Source organism: Bombina bombina, chromosome 1 (genome assembly GCF_027579735.1).
Source record: "Bombina bombina isolate aBomBom1 chromosome 1, aBomBom1.pri, whole genome shotgun sequence".
Lineage (NCBI taxonomy): Eukaryota > Metazoa > Chordata > Amphibia > Anura > Bombinatoridae > Bombina > Bombina bombina.
Window position 1 is genome coordinate 27,809,077 of NC_069499.1, and position 13,598 is coordinate 27,822,674.

Here is a 13,598-nt window from a genome sequence, read left to right on the forward strand (position 1 = left end):
TAGCGCATAAAGGGGTATTACAAACAAACTGTCACTCATCTCTCCTCTCTTGTGCATACATAGCGCATACAACTCTATTACAAACAAGCTGTCACTCATCTCTCCTCTCTTGTGCATACATAACACATACAGGGGTATTACAAACAAGCTGTCACTCATCTCTCCTCTCTTGCGCATACATAACGCATACAGATGTATTACAAACAAGCTGTCACTCATCTCTCCTCTCTTGTGCATACATAGCGCATACAGTGATATTACAAACAAGCTGCCACTCATCTCTCCTCTCTTGCACATACATAGCGCATACAGGGGTATTACAAACAAGCTGTCACTCATGTCTCCTCTCTTGTGCATACATAGCGTATACAGGGGTATTACAAACAAGCTGTCATTCATCTCTCCTCTCTTGTGCATACATAGCGCATGCAGGGGTATTACAAACAAGCTGTCACTCATCTCTCCTATCTTGTGCATACATAGCGCATACAGGGGTATTACAAACAAGCTGTCCCTTATGTCTCCTCTCTTGTGCATGCATAACGCATACAGGGGCATTACAAACAAGCTGTCACTCATCTCTCCTCTCTCTTGTGCATACATAGCGCATACAGGGGTATTACAAACAAGCTGTCACTTATTTCTCCTCTCTTGTGCATACATAGCACATACAGGGGTATTACAAACAAGCTGTCACTTATGTCTCCTCTCTTGTGCATGCATAACGCATACAGGGGTATTACAAACAAGCTGTCACTCATCCCTCCTCTCTTGTGCATACATAGCGTATACAAGGGTATTACAAACAAGCTGTCACTCATCTCTCCTCTCTTGTGTATACATAGCGCATACAGGGGTATTAAAAACAAGCTGTCACTCATGTCTCCTCTCTTGTGTATACAAAGCGCATAAAGATTTATTACAAACAAGCTGTCACTCAGCTCTCCTCTCTTGTGTATACATAGCGCATACAGGGGTATTACAAATAAGCTGTCACTCATCTCTCCTCTCTTGTGTATACAAAGTGCATACAGATGTATTACAAACAAGATGTCACTCATCTCTCCTCTCTTGTGTATACATAGCGCATACAGGGGTATTACAAATAAGCTGTCACTCATCTCTCCTCTCTTATGTATACAAAGCGCATACAGATGTATTACAAACAAGCTGTAACTCATCTCTCCTCTCTTGTGTATACATAGCACATACAGGGGTATTACAAATAAGCTGTCACTCATCTCTCCTCTCTTGTGTATACATAGCACATACAGGGGTATTACAAACAAGCTGTCACTCATGTCTCCTCTCTTGTGCATACATAGCGCGTACAGGGGTATTACAAACAAGCTGTCATTAATCTCTCCTCTCTTGTGTATACATAGCACATACAGGGGTATTACAAACAAGCTGTCACTCATGTCTCCTCTCTTGTGCATACATAGCGCGTACAGGGGTATTACAAACAAGCTGTCATTAATCTCTCCTCTCTTGTGTATATATAGCGCATACAGGGGTATTACAAACAAGCTGTCACTCATGTCTCCTCTCTTGTGCATACATAGCGCATACAGGGGTATTACAAACAAGCTGTCACTCATGTCTCCTCTCTTGTGCATACATAGCGCGTACAGGGGTATTACAAACAAGCTGTCATTAATCTCTCCTCTCTTGTGTATATATAGCGCATACAGGGGTATTACAAACAAGCTGTCACTCATGTCTCCTCTCTTGTGCATACATAGCGCATACAGGGGTATTACAAACAAGCTGTCACTCATCTCTCCTCTATTGTGCATACATAGCGCATAAAGGGGTATTACAAACAAGCTGTCATTAATCTCTCCTCTCTTGTGCATACATAGCGCATAAAGGGGTATTACAAACAAGCTGTCACTCATGTCTCCTCTCTTGTGCATACATAGCGCATACAGGGGTATTACAAACAAACTGTCACTCATCTCTCCTCTCTTGTGCATACATAGCGCATACAGGGGTATTACAAACAAACTGTCACTCATCTCTCCTCTCTTGTGCATACATAACGCATACAGGGGTATTACAAACAAGCTGTCACTCATCTCTCCTCTCTCTTGTGCATACATAGTGCATACAGGGGTATTACAAACAAGCTGTCACTCATCTCTCCTCTCTTGTGCATACATAGTGCATACAGGGGTATTACAAACAAGCTGTCACTCATCTCTCCTCTCTCTTGTGCATACATAGTGCATACAGGGGTATTACAAACAAGCTGTCACTCATCTCTCCTCTCTTGTGCATACATAGTGCATACAGGGGTATTACAAACAAACTGTCACTCATCTCTCCTCTCTTGTGCATACATAACGCATACAGGGGTATTACAAACAAGCTGTCACTCATCTCTCCTCTCTCTTGTGCATACATAGTGCATACAGGGGTATTACAAACAAGCTGTCACTCATCTCTCCTCTCTTGTGCATACATAGCGCATACAGGGGTATTACAAACAAACTGTCACTCATCTCTCCTCTCTTGTGCATACATAACGCATACAGGGGTATTACAAACAAGCTGTCACTCATCTCTCCTCTCTCTTGTGCATACATAGTGCATACAGGGGTATTACAAACAAGCTGTCACTCATCTCTCCTCTCTTGTGCATACATAGTGCATACAGGGGTATTACAAACAAGCTGTCACTCATCTCTCCTCTCTTGTGCATATATAGTACATACAGGGGTATTACACACAAGCTGTTACTCATCTCTCCTCTCTTGTGCATACATAGCGCATACAGGGGTATTACAAACAAGCTGTCACTCATGTCTCCTCTCTTGTGTATACAAAGCGCATACAGATGTATTACAAACAAGCTGTTACTCATCTCTCCTCTCTTGTGTATACATAGCGCATACAGGGGTATTACAAATAAGCTGTCACTCATCTCTCCTCTCTTATGTATACAAAGCGCATACAGATGTATTACAAACAAGCTGTCACTCATCTCTCCTCTCTTGTGTATACATAGCGCATACAGGGGTATTACAAATAAGCTTTCACTCATCTCTCCTCTCTTGTGTATACATAGCACATACAGGGGTATTACAAACAAGCTGTCACTCATGTCTCCTCTCTTGTGCATATATAGCGCATACAGGGGTATTACAAACAAGCTGTCACTCATCTCTCCTCTCTTGTGCATACATAGCGCATACAGGGGTATTACAAACAAGCTGTCACTCATCTCTCCTCTCTTGTGCATACATAACGCATACAGGGGTATTACAAATAAGCTGTCACTCATGTCTCCTCTCTTGTGCATAAATAACGCATACAGATGTATTACAAACAAACTGTCACTCATCTCTCCTCTCTTGTGCATACATAGCGCATACAGGGGTATTACAAACAAGCTGTCACTCATCTCTCCTCTCTTGTGCATACAAAGCACATACAGATGTATTACAAACAAGCTGTCACTCATCACTCCTCTCTTGTGCATACATAGCGCATACAGGGGTATTACAAACAAGCTGTCATTCATCTTTCCTCTCTTGTGTATACATAGCGCATAAAGGGGTATTATAAATAAGCTGTCACTCATGTCTCCTCTCTTGTGCATACAGGAATATTACAAACAAACTGTCACTCACCAAGGTAGCTTCAGCTGGATCTTCATCTGCAGGGGTAACAATGAAGTATTTATTATTATCTGAAACATATTACAGGTACAAATCCCCAAATACAGAATTCCAAAATCCAAACATTCTTAAATCCAAACTTTTTAATTAATATTAGATTTGTATAGGTTTCAACTTTATCTACTATGTTACTATATAAAAATATATATCCCTGCTTGTAAGACACAATCTTCTCTGCCTGTGTCTTTGGTTGTTTTTTTGTGTTCTAGAATGCAAGTAATATATTTATTTAAAGCAATAAATATTACCTTTCTGATTACAGTACTGCACTATGTTTCTGATGGTACTATGTATACAAAAGTATTTAAAATGATATACAACTACCCTTATGTTGTATGTGTATGTTTTGTGACATGTAAATATTGCCTAAATTAAATCGTTAGTTACACTTTGTTCCATCCCCTCTCCAAACTGTCCTATTTTACAGATGCAAATATTCCAATATCCAAACTGTTCCAAAGTCCAAACCTTTTCCATCTCAAGCAGTTTAGATAAAGGTTTACAGGGACACTGAACCCAATTTTTTTATTTCATGACAGAGCAGCAATTTTAAGCAACTTTATTATTTACTCCTATTTTCAATTTGTCTTCATTCTCTTGCTATCTTTATTTGAAAATCAAGAATGTAAGTTTAGAAGCCGGACGATTTTTGGTTCACAACTTGGGTTGTGCTTGCTGATTGGTGGCTAAATGCACCCACCATTAAACAAGTGCTGTCCAGAGGTCTGAACCAAAAATTGGGTGGCTCTTTAGCTTAGATGCCTTATTTTTTAACTAAAGATAGCAAGAGAACGAAGAAAAAATTATAATACGAGTAAATTAGAAAAATGGGTTTAGAGTCCCTTTAAAGGCACATAAAACAAGTTGGGATAGAGACAAAATATAATAATATGTACTTTAATTACTTTACCTGCAAATTTAGACTGCAGTGCCTCGTCATTAACCCTTTCTTTTAAGTTTCCGAATTGTACAGCTCTAACTCCCCCTACACATTTCCTTCTATGGCTTTATCTATATCTACCATTGCTTTGGTAGAATGCAGAAGTAACACAGTGATTGTCTGCTGGAGCAGGCCTAGAAGCAAATAAGCTGCTGTGAAATACAATGCCTGTGTGTCTGATGCTAAACACTGATAAGGGGGGGTCCAGACTAATCCAGGCAGCTTAGCTATGAAAGTAATTTTCCTTATTTTTGAAAATTATTTTAAAATACTTGCCAGTCATTTAAAAAAAAAAAATGATACAAACTATTTTTACTTAATTAGCCCTTTTACGATATGCACAGATCTCAACCTGTTTTATGGCACTTTAAACTAGGAGGCCTATTTATCAAAGGTCTTGCGGACCTGATCCGACAGTGCGGATCAGGTCCGCAAGACCTCGCTGACTGCGGAGAACAATACGCTCTTCATATTCAGCATTACACCAGCAGCTCACAAGAGCTGCTGGTGCAACGCAGCCCCCTGCAGACTCGCGGCCGATGGCCCGCCAGCAGGGAGGTGTCAATCAACCCGATCATACTCGATTGGGTAGAATTGTGGCGATTCTTTTCCACCTGCTCAGAGCAGGCGGACAGGGTTATGGAGCAGCGGTTAGACCGCTGCTTCATAACTGCTGTTTCTGGCGCGTCTGAAGACTCGCCAGAAACACGGGCTTACAACCTCCATACGGAGCTTGATAAATGGGCCTCTAGGTCTTGTTTATCAAACTGTCCACCTTTTTCCTCACTTGTAATTGCTTATTATTCGTCTGTTAAAGTAACGGATTCTCCGGCATCTTTTATTCTGATCTCTGTGTTTCGTCTCTTTTTGTAGAATCGAGCTTCTTGCTGGGAAATGCACAGATCGTGGACTGGCCTGTGGTTTATAGTAATGATGGTTTTTGCAAACTCTCTGGCTATCACCGAGCTGACGTCATGCAGAAGAGCAGTACTTGCAGGTAAGTGGTACTTTATTTGGTGAAGGGTATCTCTGTCTAGTTGCGCATGCCTCTGCAGTGTTCACTTAACATTTACAAGACTAAGGGCTCGATGATATCATCTTCGCTAGCTCAAACCTACTTTTTCTCGCCGACACTCGCAGGGCTGCCCCGGTGCAATGATCGTAAAAAAGGGGCAGTCCCTGTGATTGGCGAGATGGCTCCTATTAAAAGTAATCAAGCTCGCTGGTTATTAAAACTTCGCTCCTTAGTGTGAAGTTAGCAGGGAACAGGGGGAGCACTTCAAAATTAAAATCCTGCAGCCAATATAACTCACATTACGCTGCTTTCTGCATAGAGCATCTTACATTCGCCTATATGTTCGTATGCATTTGTTTTTCTTTTAGGGTTATAAGTGTTCGTATTGTTTTAAGAAAAGCTTGCCACCTTTTAGTTGGCGAGAAAAAAACTGTGAAATCTGCAGTGCGAAAATCTTTATAGAATTACGCTGGGATTAGAGAGACATTTTCATATATGCCCATAGAACGCCCATGTTCAGCCTATTTTATGCTGTACATTTTGTATTTATAATTTCAAATTTCTGTGTGATTTTTGCACATCCAGTGTACTACAATTACGATTTACGCTGTTCATATTTAATTTGATTTATTCCTGTGTAAATTAGATACTAATTTTACTTTTTTGTTAACATACGAATTTTGGTGAAGATTTTTGTTACGATTTTTGATGCACCTTAACAATACAATTTTTTCCTGCTTATATTTGTGTGAATGGTTGAAATATTTGTTTCGTATGATGTTTAAAATACGAATTTTGTTCTGCACATTTCACATGAAAATACAGTATACGCCCCTTAGCCAGACACCCTCTTTTAAGGGTAAAAAATGGCTTTAGGTCATTCCACCGGGGAAATAGAAGGACTGGCGAGCATTCTTTAATATTCTCGCCAGCCCAGAGAGCTTTCAATCATTGAGCCCTAAAAGGGTGACTACAATCTTGCACTTGTTTTCACAAGACAATCATTTCAGAGCATCAGCTGGTAATCATCTGGTATTGTCAGTCTGTTTTTCCAGTAATCACAAAATACTTCAAAAGTGAAAAGCAGAGATGTTAGCTCAGAAAAGGTGCACGTGTTTGGACACCTACCTAGGCATGCCTTCAACAAAGAGATACAATGAGAACAAAGATAATTTGATAATAGAAGTAAAATGGAGCTTTTTTGTATGTTCTGTCTAAATCACAAAAAAAGAAAATATTTGGGTTTCATATCCCTTTAACACCCCTCAGGGTTAGAACCTCCTGAAAATAACACAAATTCATTATCTGCATCTTTAACCCCTTAAGGACCTGGCATTTCAGACAAAAACTTCCCCAAAAGACCAGAACTTTTTTAAAAATGTTGCCATCACTACATTTAAACAGAAATAGAGCCTTTTTTATATTTCCCTATCAAAACTATATATATTTTTTTAGTAGACAACCCAATGTATTGATCTAGGCCCATTTTGGTATATTTCATGCCACCATTTCACTGCCAAATGCGATCAAATAAAAAAAAATATTAACTTTTTCACAAACTTTAGGTTCGCATTGAAATTACTTACAAACAGCTTGTGCAATTATGGCTCAAATGGTTGTAAATGCTTCCCTGGAATCCCCTTTGTTCAGAAATAGCAAACATAAATGGCTTTGCCATTGCTTTTTGATAATTAGAAGGCCGCTAAATGCGCACCACACTTGTATTATGCCCAGAAAAGAAGGGGTTAATTAGGTAGCTTGTAGGGTTAACTTTAGCTTTAGTGTAGAGATCAGCCTCCCACCTGACACATCCCATGCCCTAATCCCTCCCTGACCCCTCTCAAACAACTCTCTCCCTCCCCCACCTCACAATTTTTTTTTCATGACTATTTTTATATATATATATTTTCTGCAGTGTAAGATCCCCCATCCCCCCCAAACAGCTCTCTAACTCTCCCCCCTCTACCTAATTGCCCCCATCTTAGGTACTGGCAGCTGTCTGCGAGTACCCAGTTTGCTAAAAAATTAGGCATTTTTTTTAAAAAAAGCAATTTTTTCTGTAGTGTAGCTGCCCCCCTAAATACCTTCCCCCCTCCCAGATCAACTTCCCACCCTCATATTCCCTTCACTTATCATTATAACCAGGATTCCCAATCCCACTCCCTCCTTCCCCCTCTCTGACGCGTGCAACTCCCCCGCAACTCCCGCCCCCTCCAGTGATGGGCCGCCCACTTGCCTCCCTCCTTACCCTCCCACAGTGACCCACCAGCGATCGGCACCACAGCTGCCCAATGCAGATGCAGATATCGCTGAATGCCAACAGTATACGCTGTCTAGTGAACTACTTGTGCAATGCCGCCCCCTGCAGATTTGCTGCCAATCGGCCACTAGCAGGGAGTGCCAATTAACCCAATCGTATAGGATTGAGCGGATTGCAGACCGCAGCTTCAGAGGCAGCGAACCAGTTATGGAGCTGCTTAATAACTGCTGTTTCTGGCTAGCCTGAAGGCTTGTGAGGAAACAGGGGCCATTGGATCCTTGATAAATCAGCCCCAGTAGCTTAAATTTGCTGCACATATAATAAATATTGGATGACTCATATAGTAATTTTTTCCCCTGGGGACCTTAAGTATTAGGGATCAACATTTTTTTTTGCTACGAACGTCAATTTGTTACAAAAATGTGGTTATTTGTTTTGTTTTAACAAAATAAATTTCGAATGAATGCACTAATTTAAAGGGATACTGAACTTACATTTTTTTCTTTCACGATTCAGATAGAGCAACAATTTTAAGCAACTTTCTAATATATTATAGGTTGCTATCTTTATTTGAATGTAAATGTGTATGCGAAGCGCTAAGCTAAACCCACCTAGCCAATCTACGATAACTGCCTCCTTCCCTGACAGTAATAAAAGAGCAAATTTTCAAAATGGAATTTGTAGATGGCGCTTTAAGCTATGGGAATGGTTTTCAAAATGAAATAAAACGGAGATACTAATATATTTCACTAGTTTTGCTGGAAAGGATTCGCTTAAAGGTGAATTTCAAATACTATTTTATTAATGGTTTCTGCAGTCTTTACACCAAAGAATTGGTAAATAATTGATAAATAAAAATTGAAAAATTGAAAATAAAATAAAAGCAGAGATAAAAGTTTAAATCACAATACTCAATTCAACACACCTCATTCAATTCAACACACCTCATTCAATTCAACACACCTCATTCAATTCAACACACCTCATTCAATTCAACACACCTCATTCAATTCAACACACGTCATTCATAGCACTCATCCATCAGAAACTTCAAAACATTATATCAAAGAATGCGTCTGTTAATTTAAAGTAGTAAATATATTCTTAAAGGGACAGTATACGCTCATTTTCATATAACTGCATGTAATAGACAGTACTATAAAGAATAAGATGCACAGATACTGATATAAAAATCCAGTATAAAATGGTTTAAAAACTTACTTAGAATCTCACAGTTTAGCTCTGTTGAAAAGGGAACTGGAAAGCCCACTGCAAGTGTGAAATAAGAAACTCCCCTCCCCCCTCCCCCTTCTTTTGCATATGAAAAGACCCTTTACACAAACAGTAGCAAGCTGGAGAAGGTAGCTGACAGTATTCACATAAAACTTTGGGGCTTGGTTAGGAGTCTGAAAATCAGAGCAATGTTATTTAAAAATAAGCAAAACTATACATTTTTTTTTTTAAAACTTTATGGGCTATATAAATAGATCATCTGCAAAACATTTATGCAAAGAAAAAATGAGTGTATAATGTTCCTTTAAGTTGTAACTTTAAAACTTTAAAAGACCCTCGATCTAGTAAATCAGTAGCAATCCGTTAAATGTTCAATCCAAACAGACATCCAAAAAAGTGTCCTTTTTGATTCAAAAATATGTCTCCAGGTAAGAATATCTCACTTCAGTGAAACCACAAGTCACACGAATTTTATGTGCACATATATTTATTCACCCTAATGTGATTTTAACGTGACTGTTTTTAGACTGTGGTCAGTCCAACTCTAATACACAATTGACTGTGGAATCTTAAATAACGAAGTAAATAGAGAATTTGTGAACAGATTGCCTACATAAGGAGTAGCTCCCGTATTTAAACCTATTTCAAAGGAACTCTAAAGGGAATCAACCCTGAAATTATAAGATACACTTTGCCATCCTTTTTGCTCTCAGTTACATTTGGAGACATATTTTTGAATCGAAAAGGACACTTTGGATGTCTGTTTGGATTGAACATTTAACGGATTGCTACTGATTTACTAGATCGAGGGTCTTTTAAAGTTTTAAAGTTACAACTTAAGAATATATTTACTACTTTAAATTAACAGACGCATTATTTGATATAATGTTTTGAAATTTCTGATGGATGAGTGCTATGAATGAGGTGTGTTGAATTGAATGAGGTGTGTTGAATTGAATGAGGTGTGTTGAATTGAATGTGGTGTGTTGAATTGAATGAGGTGTGTTGAATTGAATGAGGTGTGTTGAATTGAATGAGATGTGTTGAATTGAATGAGGTGTGTTGAATTGAATGAGGTGTGTTGAATTGAATGAGATGTGTTGAATTGAATGAGGTGTGTTGAATTGAATGTGGTGTGTTGAATTGAATGAGGTGTGTTGAATTGAATGAGGTGTGTTGAATTGAATGAGGTGTGTTGAATTGAATGAGGTGTGTTGAATTGAGTATTGTGATTTAAACTTTTATCTCTGCTTTTATTTTATTTTCAATTTTTCAATTTTTTATTTATCAATTATTTACCAATTCTTTGGTGTAAAGACTGCAGAAACCATTAATAAAATAGTATTTGAAATTCACCTTTAAGCGAATCCTTTCCAGCAAAACTAGTGAAATATATTAGTATCTCCGTTTTATTTCATTTTGAAAAACATTCCCATAGCTTAAAGCGCCATCTACAAATTCCATTTTGAAAATTTGCTATCTTTATTTGAAAATGCAGGAATGTAAGCTTACAAGCCAGCCCATTTTTGGTTCAGTACCCTGGATAGCGCTTGCTGATCAGCAATCAGCAATCTGTACCCAGGTGCAGAACCAAAAATTGGCCGGCTTGTAAGCTTACATTCCTGCTTATTCAAATAAAGATACCAAGAGAACGAAGAAAGAATGAGTAAATTGGAAAGTTGCTTAAAATTGCTACTCTTTCTGAATCATGAAAGAAAAAAATTGGGTTCAGTGTCGCTTTAAAAAATATCAAATATAATTCATGTTCATTGAATAACCAACACAGTTATATTAATACATCTTTTACCTCTGTGATTACCTTGTGTCTAAGCCTCTGTAGACTGTCCCCTTATCTCAGTTCTTTTGACAGACTTGCATTTGAGCCAATCAGTGGTTCTTGTATGACAATCTCTGATTTTCTGCAAATTAAAGTTCATATTTGATTGTTTGATAATTTAAAATTTCATTTCCACAAACAAATGTTTCCAGCATTATTTTTTTAATAAAAGCTATGCAAACATGTTTATCCCTGGAGGCCAGAAGAACCTGCATACACCTGATACTTGTATAAAAACAAATCTCATTACCCTCTTTATAGAACATGTTTTCTCAATTTTATATTCCTGGCCTCATTTCTTTAAAAAAAATTATTTAAAACATCCCAGCAAGATGGACAGAATTATAAACTGCAAAATGCATAAAAGCAAACAAAAATATATCGGCTAGATTTAGAGTTCTGTGGCCAAAGGGGTGCGTTAGCTACGCGTGCTTTTTTCCCCCCGCACCTTTTAAATACTGCTGGTATTTAGAGTTCACAGAATGGCTGTGTTAGGCTCCAAAAAAGGAGCGTAGAGCATATTTACCGCCACTGCAACTCTAAATACCAGCGTTGCTTACGGACGCGGCCAGCTTCAAAAACGTGCTCGTGCACGATTCCCCCATAGAAAACAATGGGGCAGTTTGAGCTGAAAAAAACCTAACACCTGCAAAAAAGCAGCGTTCAGCTCCTAACGCAGCCCCATTGTTTACTATGGGGAAACACTTCCTAAGTCTGCACCTAACACCCTAACATGTACCCCGAGTCTAAACACCCCTAACCTTACACTTATTAACCCCTAATCTGCCGCCCCCGCTATCGCTGACACCTGCATATTTTTTTAACCCCTAATCTGCCGCTCCGTATACCGCCGCAACATACATTATAGTTATGTACCCCTAATCTGCTGCCCCTAACACCGCCGACCCCTATATTATATTTATTAAACCCTAATCTGCCCCCCACAACGTCGCCGCCAGCTACCTACAATAATTAACCCCTAATCTGCCGATCGGATCTCGCCACTAGTCTAATAAATGGATTAACCCCTAAAGCTAAGTCTAACCCTAACACTAACACCCCCCTAAGTTAAATATAATTTAAATCTAACGAAATAAATTAACTCTTATTATATAAATTATTCCTATTTAAAGCTAAATACTTACCTGTAAAATAAACCCTAATATAGCTACAATATAAATTATAATTATATTGTAGCTATTTTAGGATTAATATTTATTTTACAGGCAACTTTGTAATTATTTTAAACAGGTACAATAGCTATTAAATAGTTAATAACTATTTAATAGCTAAAATAGTTAAAATAATTACAAAATTACCTGTAAAATAAATCCTAACCTAAGTTACAATTAAACCTAACACTACACTATCAATAAATTAATTAAATAAACTACCTACAATTACCTACAATTAAACCTAACACTACACTATCAATAAATTAATTAAATAAACTACCTACAATTACCTACAATTAAACCTAACACTACACTATCAATAAATTAATTAAATAAAATACCTACAAATAACTACAATGAAATAAACTAACTAAAGTACAAAAAATAAAAAAGAACTAAGTTACAAAAAAATAAAAAAATATTTACAAACATTAGAAAAATATTACAACAATTTTAAACTAATTACACCTACTCTAAGCCCCCTAATAAAATAACAAAGCCCCCCAAAATAAAAAAATGCCCTACCCTATTCAAAATTAAAAAAGTTCAAAGCTCTTTTACCTTACCAGCCCTGAAAAGGGCCCTTTGCGGGGCATGCCCCAAAGAATTCAGCTCTTTTGCCTGTAAAAAAAAACATACAATACCCCCCCCAACATTACAACCCACCACCCACATACCCCTAATCTAACCCAAACCCCCCTTAAATAAACCTAACACTAAGCCCCTGAAGATCTCCCTACCTTGTCTTCACCTCACCGGGTTCAGCGATCGGTCCAGAAGAGGGTCCGAAGTCTTGATCCAAGCGGCGGCTGAAGAACTCCATCATCGGGCTGAAGTCGGAAGTTCATCATCGGGATGAAGTCTTCTATCAAGCCGCATCTTCAATCTTCTTTCTTCAGGAGCGGAGCGATCCCATCTTCTTCCCAGCCAACGCGGATCCAACCTCTTCAAGCGATGCCTACTCGCCGAATGATGGTTCCTTTAAATGACGTCATCCAAGATGACGTCCCTCGAATTCCGATTGGCTGATAGGATTCTATCAGCCAATCGGAATTAAGGTAGGAATATTCTGATTGGCTGATGGAATCAGCCAATCAGATTCAAGTTCAATCCGATTGGCTAATCCAATCAGCCAATCAGATTGAGCTTGCATTCTATTGGCTGATCGGAACAGCCAATAGAATGCAAGCTCAATCTGATTGGCTGATTGGATCAGCCAATCGGATTGAACTTGAATCTGATTGGCTGATTCCATCAGCCAATCAGAATATTCCTACCTTAATTCCGATTGGCTGATAGAATCCTATCAGCCAATCGGAATTCGAGGGACGCCATCTTGGATGACGTCATTTAAAGGAACCGTCATTCGGCGAGTAGACGTCGCTTGAAGAGGTTGGATCCGCGTCGGCTGGGAAGAAGATGGCTCCGCTCCGCTCCAGAAGAAAGAAGATT

The 13,598-nt window shown here is 38.6% G+C and overlaps 1 protein-coding gene and 1 long non-coding RNA gene across 2 annotated transcripts in view; one reads left to right on the plus strand and one right to left on the minus strand.

Annotated features, from left to right (window-relative positions):
• Positions 1-11,054, minus strand: part of LOC128644752 (uncharacterized) — a 187,115-nt gene extending 176,061 nt beyond the window's left edge. The window contains exon 1 of the long non-coding RNA XR_008400044.1: positions 10,954-11,054. This is a non-coding gene — a long non-coding RNA (uncharacterized LOC128644752). The remainder of the gene's footprint in view (positions 1-10,953) is intronic.
• The window catches only part of KCNH5 (potassium voltage-gated channel subfamily H member 5), a 1,175,650-nt gene that overhangs the window by 96,424 nt on the left and 1,065,628 nt on the right, over positions 1-13,598 (plus strand). The window contains exon 2 of the mRNA XM_053697286.1: positions 5,500-5,623. Coding sequence (XP_053553261.1) covers positions 5,500-5,623 — 124 coding nt within the window. The remainder of the gene's footprint in view (positions 1-5,499; positions 5,624-13,598) is intronic.